Raw genomic sequence first — 24,618 nt, forward strand, 5'->3', positions numbered from 1 at the left:
AAATTTTGTACTTCTGAAGGTGCAACCAAGGAATCTATGTGCCTTGCACTAAAGGGTAACATGTTACCTGTAAAGTATAGGATAGTGGGCAATAGTCAAGCCTTTGTACACCAAAAGGAAGAGAATGTTCACCTGTTGTGTCTGTCGGTTTCAGACCCCCAGAGATGGAGAACCAGCTGGTGAACAAGACAGTGAGGGCGTGCTGTGAGGGCTGGGGTGGACCACGCTGCGCTGAGGGTGAGGACAAGAAACAAATCACTTCCATGTACAGCATCATGCTTATTTTATAAAATATAACAGTACATTAGGATACCTAATATTTAGTGATGAGTGGGAAATATAAATGAAACCATGACCTACAAGTCATTAAAAAAACATTCTGAACTTTTGTACAGTGTGAAACTTAGAAAGCAAACTGTCATATTATTTCAAAAGGGGGAGACAGAAGAATCAAGTATCCGCATCCCATTAGTCCGACGTCCCATTGTTCCGATATGTGATTATACTAGGCTATACCGTATTTGTGTACCATAGAGGATCAGCAAACGCAACAAAAGTAGGCTACTGGTCGAGATACAAGTCATAAAGAGGAGAGAATAAAACACCATAACCTCCTGTTATTAACTCTGGGGTCCGGGTTGTGTGGGGAGCTTTCCGCGGTGCTGAATAGCTCCCGGCGGGCGTATTTCTACCTTGATGGTGCGCCACGACCGGCTCTGGGTCAGCTGGGAAAGGCTTGAGGCGAAGCAGGCTCACGGCTTATGTGTTTGCCACTTTCTTTTTCATTTTAACCCACACCATGATCTTTTCCTGACCCTAACCAAGTGGTTTTTGTGCCTAAACCTAACCAGACCTTAACCACAGGGCATCATGATGATTTCGGAACAACGGGACTTCGGAACAATGGGTTTAATATGGTCGGACCAATGGGATGTCGGACCAATGGATTGTCGGAATAATGGGCTGTCGGACCAATGGGCAGACCCCATTTAAAATGAGGAGCAGTAAGATGACAGGCTGACAGAGAAAGTGTGTTGCTGTGCTATTGGTTGATTGTGAATCAGCTGATGACTCAATGGAGTCAGGGGCCTCAAATGCAGATAGTCCAGGCAGACAAAAGTGAAGATACAGAAGCTTACTGGTGTGGGTTCAAAGTTCAAACAGATGTGAGAGAGAGTTCATTAGTAAACAGGAATGTGTCAGGAAAATAGTGCAGGTAGGCAAAAACACTGAATTAAAATATACACTTTTGTATTTGCTCCCATTTTTCATGAGCTGAAATAAAAGAGCAAATTTTTTTTTGTGTGCACAAAAGGCTTATTTCTCTCAAAGTTTGTTGATAACTTTGTTTAAAGCCATATTAGTGAGCACTTTGCCAGCAAAACCCATCCGCCTGACAGGTGTGGCATATGAAAATGCTGATTAAACAGCATCATTACCACACAGGTGCACCTTGTCCTGAAATTCTCTGGTTGCAACTGTTGCATCACCTTTTATGGTGGCCAGTATTAGGAAATTTTGCATGTGAAGAAGCCAGATGTTGATGTCCTAAGCTGATGTGGTAACACATGGTCTGCAGTTTTCAGGACGGTTGGATGTACTGCCAAACTCTTGGAAACAACATTAGAGATTACTTATGGTAGTGAAACGAACATTCAGTTCACAGGCAACAACACAGGCAACAACTGTGACCATCCCAAGTTTGTAGTCTTCCAATTACTCAAAGCGTTTTACACTACATATCACATTCACCCATTCACACACTGGTGGCTAGGACTACCATACATGGTGCCACCTGCGTCTCGGTAACCATTGACCTGCACTCACACAATGATGGAACAGCCTTTGGGAGCAATCTGGGGTTCAGTATCTAGCCCAAGGATGCTTCGAGATGTAGCTGGAGGAGTCAGGGATCAAACTGCTGATCCTCTGATTGGTGGATGACCTGCTCTACCTCTGAGCCACAGCCTTCCCCACCTCCAGAAAGTGTTCTTCTGTTGACTGTAGATGCAGATTCCAGGTCAGAGTTACCGGTTACAGGGACAGTGGCAGTTTCTGGATTCAGGTGCAGGTGCAGGTAGAGAAGACTGGAAATCAAGGAATAAAGCACTCATCGGTATCTCATTTATTTTAAAGATCTAAAGACAGTGACTGTTCTCTAATGTTTTTTTCATTCCCCTGTCTCTTAACCCTTTTCCTGTCTATTTACTTCCTTCATTCTGTTTCTTACCTTTTCTCTCCGTCCTCTTTCTCCCAGGTGTGGGCGTGCGTGGCCAGTGTTACTCCACATGGAGTTGTGAGGAGTTCCCTGGGGTTCATAACTCCTCTCTCATGCCCATGGAGCAGTGCTGCAGCAGCCTGTGGGGGCTGAGCTGGAGGAACGCATCTGACCAGACCTGCTTGTCTTGCACCTACACTCTTCTTCCTGGTCAGAGAGCATCCACGCACATCTGCACACAAATGCATACACACATACTGAACCTATACTGCTGAATACTGCTGTTCAAATTTTCTTGAATTCCCTCAAACTCTCTCCAGACTCCCAGTCCTCCCCTCTGGTGCGTGGTGGTCTCCTGGGTAGCGTCAGGGTGCCTCAGAGCTCGGCCACCTGCATGTCCTGGGGCGGAGCTCACTACCGCACTTTTGACAGGAAGCACTTCCATTTCCAGGGCAGCTGCACTTACCTGCTGGCGTCATCTACTGACGGCACCTGGGCAGTCTACATCAGCACAGTGTGTGACGTGAGAGGAGACTGCAGTAAGGTGTGAAACATGGATTCCACTGTTGAATTATTAGCGGCATAGTCATGACCAATGATATGTAGGCATATAACTTGTTTTGTGTGTATATACATACATGTTAATGTGTCTGTGGCCCTCTGGTTTCAGGCTCTGAAGATGATGCTGGGTCTGGATTTGGTTTCAATTCATCACAAGAACTTAACGCTGAACAACCTCACCGTTCCAAATGGAGAACCGCTCTTCCAAAATGGTAAACTATTTTCAGTTGTCAGTAAAGTTCTGTCTTAGTGCCATTTCTTGTCTGATATTGTCAATGAGGCATGACACATTCTTAGGTTATTTGCACTGAATCATCAGAGCCAAGTGTACTTACAACATCGTACTTCTTAATAAATTGATATCTTAATTTTAATTTCTTATTGCACAACTTTTGGGGAAGATGGGCCAATAGATCTAGGTCTGTATATGTGTGTTGCATCTACAGAAAATAAATATCTAATCTCAATAAACAGATATCTGCATATGCATGCATGCAGAATCAGTAGGCAAGCGTACAAGGTTTCGGTATCACAAGTGTGTTTAAGTGGCAGGTAAACAGTCTGTGTGGAAAGCAATGCAGAACACATCGGCCAAAAGACAGTCTCTGAACCCATCGGATATCCAACGACGACAACTTAACTTTATAGCAATTTTTTGTTGAAAAATGTATCCGCTTTCAGATAGAGGTATGCAGATGTGTTCATAGAGACTAGAGATTAGCTGAAATGACCAGCCCATGGAAGAAGAGGCCTGGATATTTGCTTGCTACACCAGAACTCTGGCAATATTGGCAGTTGCCCCCAGAAGCTTATCGTCCACTGGCTTATCTAACAAATAACGTTCGAGAGTACCTCATCTATTCAAGAGTACAATTTGTCTTTATAGAAAACATATCTCTGTTTGTTTCAAATTTACAAACATTTTGGGTGTATGTATTGGCAGTCATGCCCCGCACTTTTACACCATCTCCTGATTCCTCTTGACTTCATATCAATGACTAAGTAATGTTTGGATGGATGGATGTACCACCACTAGAAATACTATTCACTGACCTTACAAAACTTAAATGCTGTTGATCAACAATGTTGCACAGCAAAGTAGAAACTTGAAACGACAAAAAACATTTTTAAATTTCTTACAGGAGTGAGTGTTCATTGGCTGGGAGACTTTGTGTTCGTGGAGAGCGGCCTGGGGGTGAGGGTGAAGTTTGACCTGACCAACACCGTCTACCTGACAGTGACCGCTGAGCACCTGGCAGCCACCAGGGGGCTCTGTGGAGTCTACAACAACAATGCTGACGGTGCAGAAAGTGCAACAATAGATGCATACATACAAACACCCTCAAGAGTCACGATGTAATGTGTTTTTACTGTCGCTGACGCAGGGTTATATGTTGCTAATTTTGTCTTGATTTCACTCAGCTAACCCCGACTCTAAGTTTTAATATTCAAACATCTTTGCAGTGCATGTGTAACCTATTTGTATCTTGGTGCTACAGATGATTTCACCACAATGGGTGGAACTGTGTCCCAGTACGCCGCCAGCTTCGGCAACTCCTGGAAAGTTCCTGACCAGCAGAATGAAGTACTGCACTGAATGCAATGAATGAGTATTTCACTTTATTTGCACCATTGTAGCTCTTTGTTCATTTTTTTCATGAGACATGATGTGAATGCTGAGTTCTGTGATGTTTCTATTGCATTCAGTGTGTCTACGAGATGCATCCTTGGTAACTGAGCCTCTCTGTGTCCCACGCTTCCCTCAGGGCTGCAGCGACGCAGCTGAGCTCGGTCACAGCTGTGATGTATCAGGAGACCCTGCCCTACGCAGGCAGGCAGAGTCAGCGTGTCACCGACTGCTGGAAAACCCCTTCACACACTGCCACCTCCGGGTCAGACACCCCTGATACTTATCACAGTCACACGGCATTACCAATGTTTGCTAACTCTTTGTTTGTAAGTCCACAGTCCTGGTGGATATAACCAGATGCCTCAAGTGAATTTCTTTTAAGTCTGTAATCAGCTGTAAATCAAAATGCTCCTGGAAGTAAATCATTTACAAGGTGTCAGTTATTAGAGCAGAATTATTTAGAAAGATGCAAGCAATGGGACTGTGTTAAACACTGTCCTTAAGTGTATTGGCTACATGGAAAAAAACTTTGGGTCTCTTGCAGAAATAAGTACTAGCTTTAGTTCAGGCTTCACTTGGCATTGCCTAGAAAACATTTTGAAATCTCTCCGGCCTTATCTGACACTAAATTAATGAACAAATGTGATACAATTCTGGTTAATAATTTATGAATTAAGATATGGCTATATCTATTACCTAACTCTCTCTGGCTTTATGTGTCACCTTTCACTACACATTTGCATGTTTGCATATCCTATTTATTTTTTGCAAAGATTTTCCCTAATACCTATGCCTTAATTCATACACTGTCAATACTGTGTATCTGTGTTGACTGGAGGAGCAGTGTGCAACATTCAGAGCAAAAGCTTTGCTCTGTAAAGACAGAGAAGTAATGGCGTTCTCAGCAAAGAATGAAGTCACATTGCCTCTGTGTGTATTGTAGTCCGAGCTTCTCTGTTTTTTGTTGTGGTAGCCAGTCCGGCCACACGTCCATGTTAGTGCATGCAAGTCCCTCAGTGTGTCTCAAATCGCATACTTCTGTACTAAACTCTTAATATTTTGCGCGCACTAAGTGTGTTCACACTGCATAGTATTGGAAGATGCAGTGTACTACTGGTGGACTCAAAACGCTCCAAAAGTTGAGTGCAGAATGACGGACATTTCTCACCCTCAGTGGTTGCCATCTTTGTGACGTAGCAAACTTATTAACTTGTGACATGGCGGCTGGAGACAACAAGGAGCCTGTTCGTTACATATGTTTTCTGCACTAAGTATCAATACTGTTGTCAAATAGAAGCCGTCAGTAATGTTTGTTGGGTCTGTAATGATTTCGTACCGTGGACAATAATGCGAGTGTTAACATTAACATTAACTAGCTAACGTTAGCATTTGCTAGCTAGCTAACTTGCTCCTAGCTACAGCAGCACATTTTAATCAGTATTGATGTTGTGGCGTAAGTTTGGTTTCTGTGTGGACAAAGATAGCGGTCAGATGTCAGCGATAATGCTCCATCGGCCATTTGCAATTCGCCATTTAAAAGAAGACAACGAAGAAGAAGAGGCGGTAAAAATAAAAAAGCTGTTGTCACTTCCGGTAAGTGCAGAACGGCAGTGCGCGATTTGAGACAACACTACCCTGTTGAAATGAGTGCATCACACAAGAGGAATGTAGTGTACATAGTGTACTAAACTGACGTGTACTAAAGGAAGTACGCAATTTGAGATACAATCTGGCTAGCTACTCGCCACTCTGCACTCTGCTCATACAACGGTTACCACCCACCTTCCAGACCCCCTCCACATTAACATTGTTAGCTCTGCTAGTACTGTTGCTATTGTGTTAGCACCGCCAAAGTTGTTAACACCACTCACGCTGTTAGCACAGTTAGCTGCTAGCCGCCTGCGCAGCCACCTCCGCGTTAAGAGCTGTGTGCAAGCAATACCGGCTCAGACTCTAACTCATAGATATGGTATGAATGTTGCCTACAGCTTCTTTAAACTCACTATGTGCAGTTTTCGTACATTTCTGACCCCCGTGGAGTCAAACTGTGTACTGCTGTGTAATCCAGATGTGATAACTTTGTGTCTTTGTGTCTTTCAGTTGGACCCAGCAGCGTACATAGACACTTGTCTCTACCTGTACTGTAGCCTACCACCCAAAGAGAGAGATTCAGCAGTGTGTGACACCCTGGCCAGCTACGCCCGAGAGTGTGCCCAGCAACATGTCGTCATACTGTGGAGGACAGCCACCCTATGTGGTAATGAAATAGAGCAATTTTAGTGTCATGTTGACTGTGGAGCAGGATTATAAAATACACATGATGCAAAGCCACCAGTATCATCCTTTGACTTTGTTTCATCCTCTCTGTCTCTGTCTCTCCAGGCCGCGTCTGTCCCAGAGGTCAGGTGTTCTCAGACTGCGTGTCCTCCTGTCCCCCCAGCTGTGCGTCTCCCCAGCCCCCTGGTCTTGCTGCAGCCATGGGCCAGTGCAGGGAGGAGTGTGTGGGGGGCTGTGAGTGTCCGCCAGGCCTCTACCTTCACCAGGGACTCTGTCTGAAAAGAGATGATTGTCCTTGTTTTCACCGCAGGCGCACCTATCAGTCAGGGGACAGGATACAGCAGAGATGCAACACATGGTAAAGGAAAACTGTTTGTGTCTCTCCTAAGTCCCTTTGTCCTCTGTATGTCTCTGCCACCTATTCACACTCTTCTCTTTCTTTATCTCCATCCTTCTTTTTAACCTCTTTATCCTCCCAGTGTGTGCAGAGCAGGCCAGTGGCAGTGTACTGGGGAGAAGTGCGCATCCCAGTGCAGCCTGATGGGGGCGCTACAGGTGACAACCTTTGACAAAAAGAGGTATTCACTACAAGGAGGAGACTGTCCCTTCACTGCTGTGGAGGTGAGATACATGCAACCATGCACAAAGTTATTTGCACTCTAAGATGTATTCGTGTGTGTGGCAGCCTCTTCTCCTTTGTGCTTATGTTCTGTGTGTGTTAAGGACTTTGTTGACAGGAAGCTGGTGGTGAGTGTGCGCTGTGGGGAGTGTACAGCAGGAGGAGGAGGAGGTTGTCTAAGGGAGATGTCAGTCACAGCGCTCCGCACCACAGTCACCATCACAGACACTGGTGAGTCACAAAGTGATTTAAAGTATTTTTTTAATTGAATATTGGCTCAAATGACTTGTGTCATGCTGTAACTCACTCCCTTTTGGTCTTCCTCTCAAGTATATCCACAAACTTGAGCCGGTCCAGAACTCTGTCGCTCGCATCATCACCAGAACCCCCTCCATTGTTCACATCACTCTCTTTGCAGTTCCTTTGTGTCTCTTTGTGGTCATTTTCAGTCTCTTCCTGGTTGGTACATGTTAATTTGAATGACATTTTGCAAGTAAAGGCCCCTGACACTTTCAGCCACTGGGCCTGTGCCCGGTAGACCCATTCAGTAATCCATCCATGCCTGTGGGAACTCTTTATGTTCAATATTCACTGCTCTCTAATTGCAAACAATTGGTATTGTCCCTACCAGGTACAGTGACACTGAATGGCCTGAGGGAGCCGTTGCCTGTGGTGACGGGGGACCTGGTTGTGCGTAGGGCCTCGTCTTCATTTCTCCTCATCCAGACTTTTGGAGCCCAGCTGCTCTGGCACCTTGACGGACCTTTGGCTCTCATCACCCTGCAACCCGGCTTCGCAAATAAGGTGACCGTCACACCTCATGTGGTTCTCTCTCGGATCAACTGCAGAACTTGCTCATGTGCCATTTTGAATAGTTTGTTTGAGCTAAAAAGTGTAAATGCTGTATTCAAGGTGCGCGGCCTTTGTGGAACTCTGACCTGGAACCAGCATGATGACTTTACCACCCCAGACGGAGATGTGGAGAACAGTGTGTCATTGTTTGCAAGCAAATTCACAACAGAGCACTGTACTATCCCTAAAGGAGCTCCACCCGACCCCTGCACCACGTACACCCAGAGGAGACAGTACGCAGAGACAGTGTGCTCCGTCATACACAGCCCCGTCTTTCAGGTAGCTTGCATGTAGTGTGTGAAATTCCCTTCATCTTTGTCTCCTTGTACTTTATTCACACATGCACCTCCCTCTCTGACTTTGTAGGGGTGTCATGACGTGGTGGAGAGGGAGCCCTATTTCCGTCTCTGTCTGTCAGAGGTTTGTGGCTGTGCTCCACAGAGGGCCTGTCACTGCACCATCCTCACTGCCTACGCCCGACACTGCGCTCAGGAGGGTGCTGCCGTCCACTGGCGCAATCACACCTTCTGCCGTAAGTGGGGAGGCCATTGCCTAAGTGGTGTTTCACAATATTGATGTCCAAGTTTGTTGAAATGTTCAGAGTAATAGTCACCAAATCCCAAACTGTACAAAGGTATTAAGCCGTTTAAAATCTTGTGTCCTCTTCTGTCTTCTCAGCGGTCCAGTGTTCAGGGGGTCAGGTGTACCAGGAATGTGGTCGTGCCTGTGGCGGCTCCTGTTCCGACAGAAGCAGCTGCGATGACGGTGGTGATGTAATGGGTCTTAGGATGTGTGTTCCAGGTTGCCAGTGCCCTCCAGGACTAGTGCAGGACCACCAGGGCCAGTGTGTGCCTGTCACTATGTGCCCCTGTGTGCAAGGAGACAAGACGTACAAGCCCGGGACCGTTATTCAGAACAACTGTAATACCTGGTAAGTAGTCGGGAACAACTTGAGGCTGGCTTTTCACAAATTTGTCTAAGTCAGGTGCTCCCTATACTCAACTTATTATTGTTTTTGTACACAATTTCCTCTTGAACATTTTGACTCTTTGACACTTTGTCAGTCACAATGCTGCGCAGCAACCATCAGACAACTGTCTACATGCAAGGGCGTTCCCTAATGCGTGATTTATACTTCTGCTTCTGTATCTACTGCGTAGGCTCTGCATCAATGTAGACCCTAGGCCATAGCCTGTCATGCACCTCCCCAGAAATGTAACTACACGTCACGGCGACGCAGGCCTCCTGTCTATTTTGTAAACTGAAACCATTTTCCTCAGTGGAAACAAAGCTTTTATTTACTTTAATGTCACAGATAAGAACAGACAAAAAAGACAAAGACAAAAAAGCCTCCACTAAAATAGCATTTTAAGTCGGCTTCATATGAACAGAGGAAATCTTCGCTTGTCGCTAGGCTAATTTATACAATGTAGAATGCCATAGGCTTGTGCTAATAATGTTAGCATGTTACATTTGTTTGGAAAACGTGTTTAGTATAAGACAGTTGTTTAGTCAGTGGACCTTATGAGTGCCAATATAGCCGAATTTTGTAACGTTACCTTTGTTAAATGTTGCTGTTGTCCCTGGCTTCATATGAGTGGAGGAAAAGTCCGCTAGCTGCTAAGCTAATTTATACAATGTAAAATGCCATAGGCTTGTGCTAATAACGTTAGCATGTTGTATTTGTGGGGAAAATGTGTCCAGATAAAGACAAGTGTTTGTCTGTGAATGCTGCGAGTTATAGTGAAGCTGATTTGTGTACTTGTGTTTATTATCTCTACTAAGCCATGTTTAATTTGTGTGTAATGTGTGTTTAACATGTGTTTAATGTGTGTTTTGAATCAACTGAACTTGACAGCACTCCGCACAACTCCATAGCTGATGAGTGTTTTGGGGGTGTAACTGCAGTGACACTGACACACCACCGCGCAAGTATAAATGCTCACAACGGTGTAGGCCATGGCTTAGGCTACAACGTAGGGTCTGCTACACAAATATAAATCCCCCTCAAGACAGCGAAGCGTTTTTAAAAATGGTTGCTGCTGCTATGGTTCAGCAGTGACAGGCAGGTGTACTTTGGCAAACGTCATTAATAGAAGTGCAAGCTAGCTTGGTGCCATGTTAATATATACTGTAGCAAGACAACAGAAATCACTCAGATTCCCTCTGTGTATTCAGACACGAACACTACCAGCTCCTCCATCTTGTCTTCTTTCTGCCTCTGCTCCCATCCCCTTCTAATCGATCAGCCAAAGCCAGGCATCTACCACCAGTGGTTTAACACGGTGAACTTTGCGCAGCATAGCAAAATCTATGCACATTCACGAGGGAGGCAACCGGTTCATATTCCTACAGCCGTGTTTGAAACCACTTCCTCTCTACCACCTTCCCCTCACTGAAATGACTGGAGGTTGTGAGTTGCGGCGCGGTGGTGTAAGAGCAGCTTAAGTTTTAAAATATTTGTTGAATCAGATTTTGCTGGAAATATGATCCGGTGGTGCTGGAACATTCAAAGATAAAAGGCCAGACTAAAAAAACTAACCACAAACCACAACTGCTTAGATCAGCTCATTTCACAGAACCTTGTTTGATCCTTAATGGCAGAATGTCAGTCAGGTTAAAAATCACAACGCTGCACATATGCAGTAATCTTGCAGTTAAGGACACCAAACATACTGAACCTGTAACAAGGAAACATCATAGTAGAGGTTAGTTTAGTACAAGCTCTTATTGACCCACTTGCATACATTATATTTTTACAGCACACCATAAAAAACAGCTCTTTGTCTTTTATCTGCACACTGCTTTTATCACTTGGTAGTTGTGATAAAGAATCAGAGGTTGTAAGCATGTTTCCTTCATTGTCAGTGGAGCACAGTTTTGATGGAGCTACAATATAACATTGGCACAGTTTGGGACTTTGGAGCGAGCTTTGATCCCATGGGGTGACTTAATCTACTCAGATCAAGAGCTGATAAAGTCTTCACTCCCTGAAATAAAGAGTTTTATTGAAGATTATATAAAGTCTGCTACGCACGTCTGTCACTGTTTCTCTTTGAGGATAAGGTTAGGAGTCACTATGTGTTTGTGTATTATAGTTTCATAAAAATATATGATAAATGATCATTTTCTGATTATGAATTTTTGGATTTGATTGCCTTGCCCTGTTAGGAGGTATTTTCTAGGTGTTTTTACAGAAAAATCTAATACTATAATCACACAAACGTCTACACTTGAGTCCCGTTTCCACCAAAAACCTGCGGTATAGTACCTTTAGAACCAAAGTAACCCATACAGACATGTACCTAGACCGTAGAACAGTTTAGCATTTCAGACAATACTCTTAAATGTGGGCGGGGTTGATGTCACCACTGCTCCGTCCAGGTTTCGTTGTGTACCCTCTTTGCCTGCACCTTGTCTATTGTCCACAGAACTGAGGTTGCATGGCGACATTTTCAAAACATACAAAGAAAGGCTAACGTTACATACGTCATCTCCTATGCCTTGTGGATGTGATTAATAATGGGTGAATCATTTACAGGAGTCCGAACCTTTTATACATCCACCTTAAATGTTGGCGGTAGCTGCCAGCAGTTGGTGCAATGAATTCAATTTTTTTTCTCAGTCTACAGCCCCTTTTACACTGACAGATCTTCCGCGAATGTTGGGCCGTTTTGCTGGCAAGCTGCGAGCGTTTAGACACACAGAGCTAGATTGGCGAGTTGATCCGAGGTGCCCAATTTTCTGCCTCGTAGGGTAGACATATTGGCGGAACCCTTTTGGTTTAAACAGACCAAGGTGCCCTTCTGCCACGGGAGGGGCTGTTGAAGATTTGTGGAAGGAGCTGTTGATGACGCCGCACGTGCGAGCCACTGGCGGTGGATAAACAGGAAACAGCTGATAGCAGGAATTAGCGAGCAGCTAGTAGCAAGAGGGAAAGACAAACCTGACAGACACTGTAAAGATGAGCAACTGGGGAGACAAGGAATTGCGCGCCCTCCTTGTCCTCGCAAACGAAGAGGCCATTAACCGTCAAATGACAGGAACCGTGAAGAACGGGCCGACTTAACAGAGAATCGCCGAAGGACTGACCAGCCACGGCTTCCCTCCCACGTCACTGTTTACGTCACACGCTGAGCTAGCTACACGTTTTGTTACTTGCTCACACCCCCCATTGCCCCGAAAAAGGCGCATTCTGTATGAACAAAAGTAGGTAATGCCAATGCTGAACGAAGACTGATTGGGCTTTCCTGCAAATTTGCACAATTCCTATCTAAAAAGCGCTTATAGCTGCTGCTAAAGGCAGCAAATTATCCTTTCTTTTTATAGTTGTAGTTGGCTAATGTATTAAAAACTTGCTGGTATGAACAGTGGTTATGCAAGCGGCAAAATGAGCCACAACTCAACCCCAAGCAAGCTTGAAGATTATCTATTGACCAATCAACGGACTGCAGTGTTTCTAGCTCCACCTTTTAGTACAAGATCAGTGGGCTAGGTACCCCAACAGAGGGGGGACCAAAAACGGGGACAGTACGGAATGGTTCCATTGGTACCATCCACAACTTTTCACAATGGCAACAGAATAATAACGTGTACCAAACTTGACAGAATTGAACCAGACTGCTTGATGGAAACGAGGCTTTGGTGGCTCTAAGCTGAACCCCTACTTGCAATGAGTGCATATGAGCCAATGACTGAAACTGCAAACTGTATGCATATGACAGCACATTATCCCACCGTCAGTCCCTGGTGGTGCAAGAGCTCTGATGAAATCACTCTATGTTCCTGCTCCATAATACAGGATAGGTTGATTTCATCGCGTCTCTTCACCACATAACCACAGTCATCATCCCTGTCTGGGTATGAGTCATCTCTTAATCACTGAGTCAGAGCAGTAGTACTAGAAATCTACAGATAGATTTGTTTCTCTCTGGGTTGCACGTTTTCATTGTGTCGAAACTGCTGAGATGTGTCCTTCCACTGATCATTAACCCGATGGACTGCTATGAAGAAATGAAAATTGGATCGAACGGTCATTACACTGATATAAAATGTGACGTACAATGCGTCCATTCACCTTGACATGATAAGCCTTGGCTGAGGAAACAAGTGAAATGATTTTCATGACACCTCATAGAACATTTTGTTGCCTCATTGTTACATTTTACAGCTACTGTTTACAGTTTAGTAACAGTGACTGGAACTTTATTGATCCGAAGTAAACTCTCTGAGGACAGCAAGGGCACTCTAGTTCTGCACCTGCTGGGTCAACTTGCCTCCACTTGGTCGCAGTTATTCCTCTTTGTGTAATTTCCTCTTGGTGTTTTTTGCTGAATATAGAAAATAAACTCCTTTTAGTCGACGTCAGTTCTGATTCTGCTGCCTCTCGTCTCCCTTCACAGTGTGTGTGAGCGGGGGCTGTTTAACTGCACTCAGGAACACTGTGAGGAGGTCAACCAGTGTCCAGGCTCTCTGGTCTACTCTCCACGCTCCTGCCTCCTCACCTGCTCCAGCCTGGACCCTCCTGGCCAACAGCAGGGGTCCAGTGTTGCCCATTCGAGCTGCAGGGAGCCCCTGTCTGGCTGTGTCTGTCCCCAGGGAACTGTGCTACTAGTGGGTGAAATCTCTAATTTAGTTTCTGGGGTGGATATCAGATAAAGGGTATCTTTTAGAAATGTGAAATGTCAAGAGTGCAGACCTTTGTCACAGCAGACATTTTGACCCGTCATTGTAGGTAAAGCACAGGTGTAGTTAACTTGTTATATCATCATGACTTTGTTCCATATCGGTTTAGTGTAGCTACACTGTGCGAAATGGATCTAATAACCTTGGGTACGACATCAAGTTCGATGTCTGCAGACTGAACGATGACAGCTCGTACTGAATCTCAGGCTCTGACGTACGATGCAATAGCTTCCCATACTGAGTGTGTGCAAGGATGCTGTACGGGTTATTACTTCTCCAACTGTGAAGCATAGAGGGTCACATTATTTGATAGCTGCTAGGTTTCTCACCTGGCAGCTGCAACTCCGCCACTATTTCTTTCCACGCTTCGTCCTTCTTTATGCGACCATGTTCAGAGCAGGAGGACATCATACCTTCTGCTGCCATAACTTGACAATTTCATCTTTGCCCAAATCCCACACATTTCTTTTAGCGCGTTTTGCCTCCATGACGAGCTGCTATCCGTCTGTTAGTTGGGTTTAGCGCCAGTGCAGCACTTCAGACTCCATTTACATTGGTTGGTTAGTAGACAGGTTAGGTCGTAACAGCAGTCACACAGTAGCTATGTTTCCATCCAAAAGTGATTCGAATCATTGGGAAATGCGCATTAAAAGAAATACGAATCCTGTGTGTTTCCATTAAATGTGCAGACTTTGGTGAAAACTACGAACTTGCGCGAGTTTTCCGCAGAACCGGAAACAAAACAAGTCTTGCATTCTTCTTCTTCTACGTTTTCTGGCGGTTGGCAACCAGCTTGTAAATGCATTACCGCCTTCCCGACCGGAGTGTGGATATCACCATGGACAGAGGTGTGCTACGTCAGACTTTTAGTTTAGTTTAGTTTTAGTTGCGAATCAACATTTTTTCGAATCAACCAAAACCCGGCTAAAGCGAGCGTATTTTAGTTTGTGTGAATCAGGGGATTTTAATTTGAATTTTGGCCTTTCCATCATAATTTTCCGATGCGAAACTTCTAGATGCGCATCTAAACAGGCTGATGGAAACATGGCTAGTGAGATGGTCATCTCAAATGATACTGTCAGAATTTTATCCCAGGCTTTCTTTGATTGCAAGACCGTGACAATGGCCATCCTTGAACCTCTGTCAATGTGCGACACAGGACATCCATTTTAGAGCCATGACCAAATACATTGGGAACATTATTGTCTGGGAAGGCCCAAAATCACACTGTGTATACCGGGCTTAAGCCGGTGTACAATAAGCCAGAATATGCACAATACCAGGAACCTACATAATGGTAAAGCTACAGCTAAATATCTTCCATAATGAACTAATCGTTTGGTCATTAGGTCAAACCTTCATTCATTAATGTTTTTGGCCACTTTGGCCACAGAGAGAACAAACCGAAACAGACAGTTGCTTATTTAGCTACACAACAGACACAGGGATATATTTGCATCTATTTGGGTTCCTGTTGTTCCAATATTTACTCTTCTTATAGCTCAGTTTTGGTCTTAACTACTCCAGAGGCCAATATCTGGCTTTTCACATAGCTGTAAAATGCTACGCTAGCTAACGTTAGCTAACTTAATTGCTAGCTGCCTGTTTGACATTTGGCTGTGAAGCTGGTAAGTTGAGTTGATAGTATATTTATTTAAACATTTTAGATCAAATCAGCTGGAAATTATGTCAGTAGAGCTGTGAAACTGAATCAAGTTGTGTGTATAAAGCCAAAACAATGAGCTAACAGATGCTAAGACTGAGGCGTTAGATGCTAACGTGCTCACGTTAGCTAGCAAGAGTTGGTGGCCTAGCTTAATTCTCTGTGGGTACGTCTTTTTATTTAATTAACTGTTGTAATCTATTTTCTTAGTGTTATGTTATATATATAACCGGAAGTAATAAGTGAAAGGTGTATTTTGGATGTTTCTTTTACTTTCATTGAGCTGGGCTAGCAGCTTCTTCCTGCTAGCCTGTGCTAAGGTTTAACATGGCCTAGAACTTTCGTCCAACTGAATACACAGGCTGCTCCTTCACGAGGTTTTTTACTAGGTTAAAAATAAAATACTGTCTAGTATTGTGGCTTTAGTATCAATGATACCCTTCTCCACTTTTTACTGGTCAAATTGGCCTTTATTTATCATAAAAAAGTATCATTAAATCTTACATTTATTGTTGTGAAAGGGGTTTTTCATGCTGCCAAAATGGTACTATTACAGCCAAGAAGACACATTTTTTTAAAGATATTTTTAGGGCTTTTTGCCTTTAATTGATAGGGCAGATGTTTTAGTGTGACTTGCAGCAAAGGACCGTAGATTGGGATCTAATCCCTGCAGCAAAGAGAAAGCCTTTGTACATGGGGCGCCTGCGCTAGGTGAGCTAAGTGATACCTTTTAGGGGGATTTAAACTGATCAATTTATCTCAACTTTAATCCCAGTCAAAGTGCTGTACAGTCAAAAAATAGCAAAACCTATTAAAACAACACAGGTTAGCAAAGAGACCATTTAAGTACAGACACCAAGAGCAGTTTAAAAGACAAAGGACAGTAGAAAAGCAACACTCACAGTTTAACCATTGAATGTATTAGGAAACAGCAGAGTTAATAGGCCTGATTGATTAGGTAGAAACACCCATTGTTAGCACCTGATGTGGCTGAGTTTTACAGTACATTATGTCCTCTCTGGTTTACATCAGGGTGATCGCTGTGTTCTGCCAGATGAGTGCCCATGTCACCACAATGGTCGACTTTACTACGGCAACGACACCATCACCAAAGACTGCAACACATGGTAATGCATGCAACTGTCTCATTGCATTTCATCCCTAACATTTAATTTCTCAACCATACTTCATTCATTCCTGCAGCATGTGTAAGGAGCGCCGCTGGCACTGCACCCAGTCCGCCTGTGCCGGTGTATGCGTGGCCACTGGTGACCCACACTATGTGACATTCGACGGTCGCTGCTACTCCTTCCTGGGAGACTGCCAATATGTGCTGGCGAGGGAGACCGGCGGTTTATTCAGTGTAACTGCGGAGAATGTGCCGTGCGGGAGCACCGGGGTCACCTGTACAAAGTCGGTCACCCTCAGCCTGGGAAATACTGTCATACATCTGCTGAGAGGTAGGAGAGATGGTGTTATAGAGGTAGTAGAGGCTGATTAGGATCAATAGGCACCACAGACAGTATTCTAGAAGATAGCTGCTCAGGTTAAGCTGTTTTGTCTCTTCATTAGGTAAAGCTGTGACAGTAAATGGGATGCCAGTTAGTCTACCAAAGTCTTACAGTGGCAGCGGTCTGACTTTGGAAAGAGCCGGCCTGTTTGTCTCCCTTTCATCTCGACTGGGGGTCACTCTGCTATGGGATGGAGGTAGGACACATTCACATGAACTTCTGCAACCTTAATTAATCTCCCACTCAACCCTTTCATGTGCATTGTCATGTGTCAGTGCTAATGTTGTTGTCATTCCCCATGTTATCTCCAGGTATGCGTGTGTATGTGCGTCTGGCGGCCCACTTGCGTGGACGGGTCGGGGGCCTGTGTGGTAACTTTGATGGGGACACAGAGAATGACTTTACGACACGGCAGGGCATTGTGGAGTCTACGGCCGAGCTGTTTGGGAATTCCTGGAAGGTCAGCCCTTCCTGCCCTGATGTGGCAGACCAGGACCTCCGAGACCCCTGTGCTGTGAGTTCAATGCAGACACATGCACATTTGTGAAATCCAGTCATGATGATAAACTATCTTTTGCTCTCCCTTTCTCAGACACCCACATGTAAAGCAAACCAACTTCTCTCTTTGTGTTGTTCAGCTGAACCCCCACAGGATGACCTGGGCCAGGAAGAAGTGCGCAGTTCTGACTCAGGAGCTCTTCTCTCGCTGCCACCCTGAGGTGCCCTTCCAGCAGTACTATGACTGGTGTGTCTTTGATGCTTGTGGGTGAGTGACCGCGCTGCGAATTGAATTCTTAAAAGAAAAGAAATGTGGTCTACTTTGTGCTTTATACGACAAGATGCTTCAGAGGGAAAGAAATGACTTTATTTCTCAGCAATTTTTTGCCAAATGCACTGATTTAACAGGTATTCTTCAAAGCTCCCAGGACATTGCAACACGTGTATGACAAGAATGACTGTCCACTGATGTACAACATTTTGCTACCATCTCATGAGATTGTTGTGTGTAGCAGGCTGTATCACTAAACCTCATTCTATACATTCAGTGTTGTAGCATAAACAAGACTTTAAATAAGCGAGGCCTAGACATGGAGTTGCACATTTGAGGGTTCGCTCGCGAGAGAGCCAAATAATTAGCACATCATGACAATTTGTGGTGTCTGACAAACAAACAGTATCAGCTGACACACCTACAGCTTTCCAATACACATTAAAAGATGTTTCCTGTCCCATTAGCACTGGTTTCCTGTTATTCAGACAATCAGCTCAGAGAACAATTGCTTCTCTTTACATAAGCAGATTTGGCCTGAATCAGCGCCAGATCATATAACTGAAGTCACGTCAGGATAATAAGTTTATGCCAGGGTTATGGACACTATATTAGCTTCTCTCACAAAAATAAGCTGCAAATAGGGGTCCCCTCTCAATAAACTCTACAGTGTGTACATGACACGCTACTAATAACTGCTCAAAAGATCACACGACATTGCATCTCCTTGGGTCCTCAGCAATACATCTGCCTAGTGTGAAGTCGATCAGATGAACAGTTGTGGAGAAAGTTAAACAACAGATAGACAGAGACTCCTTCCATTTTAGCTACATATTGGTATGTGGTCCACAAACAAGCAGAGCATCATCAGCATATTGGCAAACAACTGTACAGGGTTCTTTTGAGTAGAGAGGATTTGAGGATAGTTTCTGTCTTAAGTGTAAAGCATCCTAATCATCTGTTAATGCTCATATTTTACCATAACAGCATTCATTCATGTTTGTGTTGTAGCTGTGACTCAGGTGGGGACTGTGAGTGTCTCTGTACAGCTATTGCTGCCTATGCTGAAGAGTGTAACCGCAGAGGGGTCTACATCCGCTGGAGGTCCCAGGAGCTCTGTCGTACGTCAAAGACACACTCATACAGTCAATCTATTACACTCTTAGTCCTGTCTTACTGTCTGCGTGTAACCTGTGTTTTCTGTCCTTATCTTGTTGTCTAATTTTGTTGTATTCTCCTTGTTTGTCTCATTCCTGCAGCCCTGCAGTGTGAGAACGGGCTTGTGTACAATCCCTGTGGTCCAGCTTGCTCTTCCTCGTGTCCCAGTGTTCAGCAGAGTCAACACTCCCAGTGTGGCGTTCTCTCCTGTGTGGAGGGCTGCTTCTGCCCTGCCGGCACGGTCCGACACGGTAAACCAGATTAACCAAAGTAATCCTGAGCCACCAAGGGTGATATACACTGAGGAGGAACATATTTATGTATTTACAGTAGTAGGATGTATCTCTGAAGATGAAACACATTTGTAAACAAATTAAACATGTCAGATAGGATGCTACTTAAAAAAAAACATAGATGAGGAGCTTGTACACAAGCCTATTTACTGCCTCATGTTACAAAGATGAAATTCCCCTTTGGGATTAATAAAGTGCAAACATAACTTTAATCAAACTTCACTTTTTTAAGATAAATAAAAGGTTCCCCTGGAAAAAAAGTATTGTGTATCCCTAAAAATGAAACGTGCACATAAACAAAATTAAACATATGTTACTTGCATGCTAAATAACAAAATCACATTCCCCCAATCCCAAATGGATCCCTTACAGACTCGTTGACTCAAGCCCTAAACCCATCAGGTAAAGAGCTAACTTGACGGAGAACTGGGACACCACTTCCCCTCACGTGAACGCGCAAAACCAAGGGGAAGGGCCAAGACAAGGGCTAAGGAGAAGAAATAGAATTGGTCCTAGGTCTGTAAGGGTTTAGGGCTTGAGTCAATGAGTCTGTAAGGGATCCATTTGGGATTGGGGGATTATGTTATATTGGTAGAGGTACAGTACCGCACAGGGCAACTTCAGAAAAATAATTTCGGCTTGGTAGCAGGTATCTGGAGGTGACTGTATTCAGCATGTGGATCAGTCCGGGGTTTTCCACTGTATATATGGGCACCATATATTTCGCGCTGTGCAAAGCGACTGCATCTGTAATGAGATACAGTGTCATACGCTTCTCACACTCGGCTGCCTGCCTCTGTTTGAGGTGCTGAAATTAATTAGTCGTGGTGCTGCCTTGCGCTGCCACAGACAGATGAACCCTTTTGTTCAGGACACATGATGAACTTTGCTGCCATTCTACCCTCAGGACAAGATATCAAATTTACAAACAACATGGCCTCAGAAGAATGTTTGTTGATTCTAATGCGCCCATGGCCTTTCCTCTAGCACCACCCACAAAACAAACTTCCTTGCCGTACAACTGGTGAAGCTCCAAGAATAGCAGATTAGTCATTCTGTTTTCTGCTCCACAGGGGACAGCTGTGTAGCTCCCATTCAGTGTCCATGTGAGTGGGAGGGCTCCATGTTCCCACCTGGAACTACCATCACTCAACACTGCCAGAACTGGTCAGTCAGTGTAAATGCTTATGAAAGAGTATTCCATTCATATTTTCTATGTTAATCAAAATTAAAGTCAGAGGGTTGTCTTTGCCTTTGTGTGTCCAGTTCCTGTGAAGATGGTTTGTGGCAGTGTGAGGGTGTGGCTTGCCCTCCTGCCCCGCCTCCCTGTCTGGAGTCAGAGTTCACCTGTGCTGGGGGGCGCTGCATCCCCTCCCAGTGGGTGTGTGACAATGAGGATGACTGTGGCGATGGTTCGGATGAGATCTGCCCATCCACCTGCTCTCCAGACCAATTCCGCTGTACCAGCACACCAAGGTGAATCTAAACTCACTTTAGTTTATCAGCACGCAATTTCTATGTGTGGAGATTAGGAAGACAAATAAATAAGGGATGAAGATCAGCTACAATAAATCAGCCATTAGGATGGCAGGCTTTGTTCGTCAGCCTCCAAAACTTTATTCCAGAGTGAAACATCTGGACACTTTTAATGGAGTGGATTCCCATGAAACGTGGTGAATGCAGTCATGGTCTCCAGAGGACACACAGGCTTTTATCACAAATGTTTAGTATGTTTTCCTACGAAAAGTAAGACAACCAGTTTTGTCTATATCCCACGTATTTTGAAAGGCTGCAATCACATGACCAATGCTCTGACTGCGGTAAACAAGGAAGCAGTCTCGTGCTTGTAAGGATGTAGGTCGGGACTTTCCTCTGGAGTTGTGTTTTTGGATCCGTGTGAACTTTGATTGAACTTTGAGTCATTTTCAAGGTACATCCTCACCATATTTGTTTTCCTACACCTAACCACAGTAACTTTATTTGCCTAAATCTAACCTCTGTAACTTTACGTTAATTACATAACTGTACATTAAGGATGTAATGTCATTCGCGGGGCGCAAATTCATAGGATATGATACAAACTGTTGTGCATGCATTCTTCGTAGGATATCATACAAACTATTCTATGAGAGTATGTTGGGATGAATCCTAATGACACCAACAGTCAAAATTTACACTTTAATTTAATACGGTAAGCTTGTAAAAATACTGATTGAATTCATGCAGCCATGAGGTCATAACCTTAGAGCAAGATCACAAATGTTAAAGGTCTAGTGTGCAGCATTTAGTGGCATCTAGTGGTGAGGTTGCAGATTGCAACCAACTGAAGCTTCTCCCATGGCCAACGCAAAAATGCAAAAAAGGCAAATGGCCCCATCCACAGCCAGTATTTGGTTTGTCCCTGGTGAGCTACTGTAGGCGAACTTCATGAAAGAGGAACTGCTCTGTATGTAGATATAAACAGCTCATTCTAAGGTAATAAAAACACAATTATTCTTAGTTTCATTCTTACGTGATTATAAACTTATGAAAACATAGTTATGAGTAATATATTTAGTTTCAGCCAATATATCCACCTAAATCCTACACGAAGGACCTTTGAAACAGTTTTTATGTTAAGCTAAAATGCTAAATGTTTTAACACGTGTATAGTTAGCATGCTAAAGCAGCAGTAGGAATATTTTGTTTGCATAATGTTGTCTGTTTGTGGAGATTCTTTCTTAAAGGCTTCACCTAGGCATGTAAGCAAAGTTTAGCATATCATTGTTAGCGTGCCTGCATATTATCACACTAACCTTTTAACTGAAACATTACATCCACGCTACACCCCACAATGTTTAAGTGGAAATAGACATTTTATTTGCCTAAACTTATCAATGAAAATTATTGCTGATTGTACAATGAAATATATATATATAATAATAATACCGTCATTGTTTAGTTTGGTTCCCTCTAACTCACCTTCACTCTGGACACGATCCACTGGGAAAATGAAGGCTCGCTTTATTTATTAAAGGAAGTCAATCAACCATTGTGCAGCTAAAACAGGAAGAGGATAGTGCTTTTGTTTTGTAGCTATCAGAAGCTTTCCCCACTTACCAAAGAGTATCAGCGTCAGTTCTCTGCAGTCACTATCCCCAGTAGTGGAAATGGTGGACGGTGGAACAATCAAAGTAATGCTGGACACTGTGGTAGTTACTTAGCTCTGAGGAAAACGATTGTCTTTGCGACAGCACTGCCAGTAATAATATCACTTGGAAAATACTCCTCTTTAACCTGGTAATTCAAAAGTACATGCTAAACATCAGCATGCTGATTTCCAACAGTTGTTTTTCGCACACATTCTTTGCTGCTACTGTATGACGAAGTTCCTGTAGTAACTAAAGTGCACTGACCCTAACCTCCGCAGTGGCCCATGTTTGAACCTGGCTCTGCAATGTGATGGCCACCCAGACTGTGCTGACCAATCAGATGAGGAGTTCTGTGGACCTGCCACCCCCATGCCTCTGTGCCCAGCGGGGGAGTTTCAGTGTGCCAATGGAAAGTGTCTTCCAGCCAGCCACGTGTGTGACGGACGGCTGGACTGTGGTTTTGCCGATGGGTCTGATGAGCAAGGTAATATATTACTCTCTCTCCCCAGCAATACACACCACATACAAAGTTTTATTTAAACAATTTAATGTTGTGTTTGCTGTGTTTTTACACGTGAGCTTACTCGAATGATTCCTGTGTGGTGTGTTTGTTTTGTCGGTCCAGACTGTGGTGTGGTGTGTGATGAGGGGGAGTTCCTGTGCGCTGGAGGACGTTGCATTCTCTACCTCCACCGCTGTGACGGACATGATGACTGTGGGGACCTCAGTGACGAGAGGGGGTGTGTGTGTTCAGTTCTCTGGAATTTTGTTAATATGCTTTGCAGTGTTTGTCCTGCTGAGGATGCATTGAAGGCATTTAGGCAACAGGACATCTTGACACTTCTAAATGTTTTGGCTGGTTACAGGTGTGTGTGCGCACCAGGGGAGTTTCAGTGCCCTGGGGACCAGTGTGTCCCTGTAGACAGAGTGTGTGATGGACACAGAGACTGCCCCTCTGGAACAGACGAAGCTGTCTGTCCAAGTAAAGGTACAAATAAAAGTACAGCATTTAACTGTCAGTTGTGAGTTAAATACGTTTTCCCAAAGCGATCCTGCAGGGTTTGAATCAGTGATCAGATTTCATCCTTCCTGTGTGTGGCAGTGACCTGTGCTCCTGACCAGTTTGCCTGTAGTGACGGCACATGTATTGTCACTGCTAAGTTGTGTGATGGAGCGACAGACTGCCCAGGTGGAGAGGATGAGAACAGAACCAACTGCTATGCTTTTATCACAACACCATCACCTGTCTCCCCAGGTATGCCCGCTTCAGGTAATGCCAGTCATGATTTGGAGATATTTCTTTCAGTGTTCAGTATTTTTCTGTACACTCTTGTTTCTCCAGCGTGTAGGTCCTACGAGTTCAGCTGTGCCACAGGTGGGCAGTGTGTGCCCCAGGCCTGGCGCTGCGATGGGGAAACAGACTGTATGGATGGTAGTGATGAGCAGCAGTGTGCCGCCCCCTGTGGCCCCGGTCAGGTTCCCTGCCTCAGTGGGGACCAGTGTGTGGATTACCAGCAGCTCTGTGATGGGACCCCACACTGCAGGGATGCCTCAGACGAGAGCATTGACAACTGTGGTGAGTTACTGTTAATTTATATGTGAAGAAAATAAAGTTTATATCATCAGGCAGCAAAAACAGACTTTGTCTAAAGATGTGTTCATGGATACTGACAATAATCCGTCCCTTAGGTTCCACTCGGATTCCTCCTTGTCCAGGAAGCTTCCTGTGTGACAACCGCACCTGTGTGAACACGTCGCAAGTGTGCAACGGCGTTCCAGACTGTCCACGGGGTGAAGATGAGTTGGTGTGTGGTGAGTTCTCACGAGATAAGGAGAGAAGAGGTGAGAGTGGAAGCAAGAATAGATGCTGTTGTGCTCCATGACTGGATCATAGGGAATAGAAAAGAAGGGAGTAAGGGAAGCATAGAAAGGGAAATAAATTAAGGAAGAAACTTAAAGGGGAGTAAACATCCCAATTTGCCATAATGACAAATTTGATGGTGATGTATCTTTTAATCTGTGGTATATTTAATGATATTTTTGGAATCTTGCTCTGTCCAGATAAAACTGTGTCACCAGTGCCCCCTGGAAGTAAGAACACCACCGTCACCTGCCCTGAATTTACCTGTATGGATGGATCCTGCGTCCCCTTTAACATGGTACGTCTAATATTGCTGTGATTACATTTTAAAGGAAAACATAAATCCCATATTTATTTAATTAACAGTCTTCTTGGTTAGCCATCAAAGGC

The 24,618-nt window shown here is 44.3% G+C and overlaps 1 protein-coding gene across 1 annotated transcript in view; it reads left to right on the plus strand.

Annotated features, from left to right (window-relative positions):
* Positions 1 to 24,618, plus strand: part of sspo (SCO-spondin) — a 102,246-nt gene that overhangs the window by 2,176 nt on the left and 75,452 nt on the right. Inside the window, exons 4-35 of the mRNA XM_050056713.1 lie at positions 155 to 237; positions 2,258 to 2,428; positions 2,539 to 2,762; positions 2,889 to 2,991; positions 3,922 to 4,080; positions 4,279 to 4,364; positions 4,546 to 4,671; positions 6,510 to 6,666; positions 6,792 to 7,044; positions 7,166 to 7,307; positions 7,410 to 7,536; positions 7,937 to 8,109; positions 8,218 to 8,436; positions 8,524 to 8,689; positions 8,836 to 9,088; positions 13,560 to 13,770; positions 16,538 to 16,632; positions 16,709 to 16,965; positions 17,078 to 17,212; positions 17,328 to 17,530; positions 17,655 to 17,782; positions 18,797 to 18,906; positions 19,045 to 19,194; positions 20,310 to 20,403; positions 20,503 to 20,712; positions 22,646 to 22,851; positions 22,993 to 23,107; positions 23,234 to 23,355; positions 23,470 to 23,622; positions 23,710 to 23,943; positions 24,057 to 24,179; positions 24,429 to 24,526. Of these exons, the coding sequence (XP_049912670.1) occupies positions 155 to 237; positions 2,258 to 2,428; positions 2,539 to 2,762; positions 2,889 to 2,991; positions 3,922 to 4,080; positions 4,279 to 4,364; positions 4,546 to 4,671; positions 6,510 to 6,666; positions 6,792 to 7,044; positions 7,166 to 7,307; positions 7,410 to 7,536; positions 7,937 to 8,109; positions 8,218 to 8,436; positions 8,524 to 8,689; positions 8,836 to 9,088; positions 13,560 to 13,770; positions 16,538 to 16,632; positions 16,709 to 16,965; positions 17,078 to 17,212; positions 17,328 to 17,530; positions 17,655 to 17,782; positions 18,797 to 18,906; positions 19,045 to 19,194; positions 20,310 to 20,403; positions 20,503 to 20,712; positions 22,646 to 22,851; positions 22,993 to 23,107; positions 23,234 to 23,355; positions 23,470 to 23,622; positions 23,710 to 23,943; positions 24,057 to 24,179; positions 24,429 to 24,526 (5,086 nt within the window). The remainder of the gene's footprint in view (positions 1 to 154; positions 238 to 2,257; positions 2,429 to 2,538; positions 2,763 to 2,888; positions 2,992 to 3,921; positions 4,081 to 4,278; positions 4,365 to 4,545; positions 4,672 to 6,509; positions 6,667 to 6,791; positions 7,045 to 7,165; positions 7,308 to 7,409; positions 7,537 to 7,936; positions 8,110 to 8,217; positions 8,437 to 8,523; positions 8,690 to 8,835; positions 9,089 to 13,559; positions 13,771 to 16,537; positions 16,633 to 16,708; positions 16,966 to 17,077; positions 17,213 to 17,327; positions 17,531 to 17,654; positions 17,783 to 18,796; positions 18,907 to 19,044; positions 19,195 to 20,309; positions 20,404 to 20,502; positions 20,713 to 22,645; positions 22,852 to 22,992; positions 23,108 to 23,233; positions 23,356 to 23,469; positions 23,623 to 23,709; positions 23,944 to 24,056; positions 24,180 to 24,428; positions 24,527 to 24,618) is intronic.

The sequence above is a fragment of the Epinephelus moara genome, chromosome 11, assembly GCF_006386435.1.
Source record: "Epinephelus moara isolate mb chromosome 11, YSFRI_EMoa_1.0, whole genome shotgun sequence".
Lineage (NCBI taxonomy): Eukaryota > Metazoa > Chordata > Actinopteri > Perciformes > Serranidae > Epinephelus > Epinephelus moara.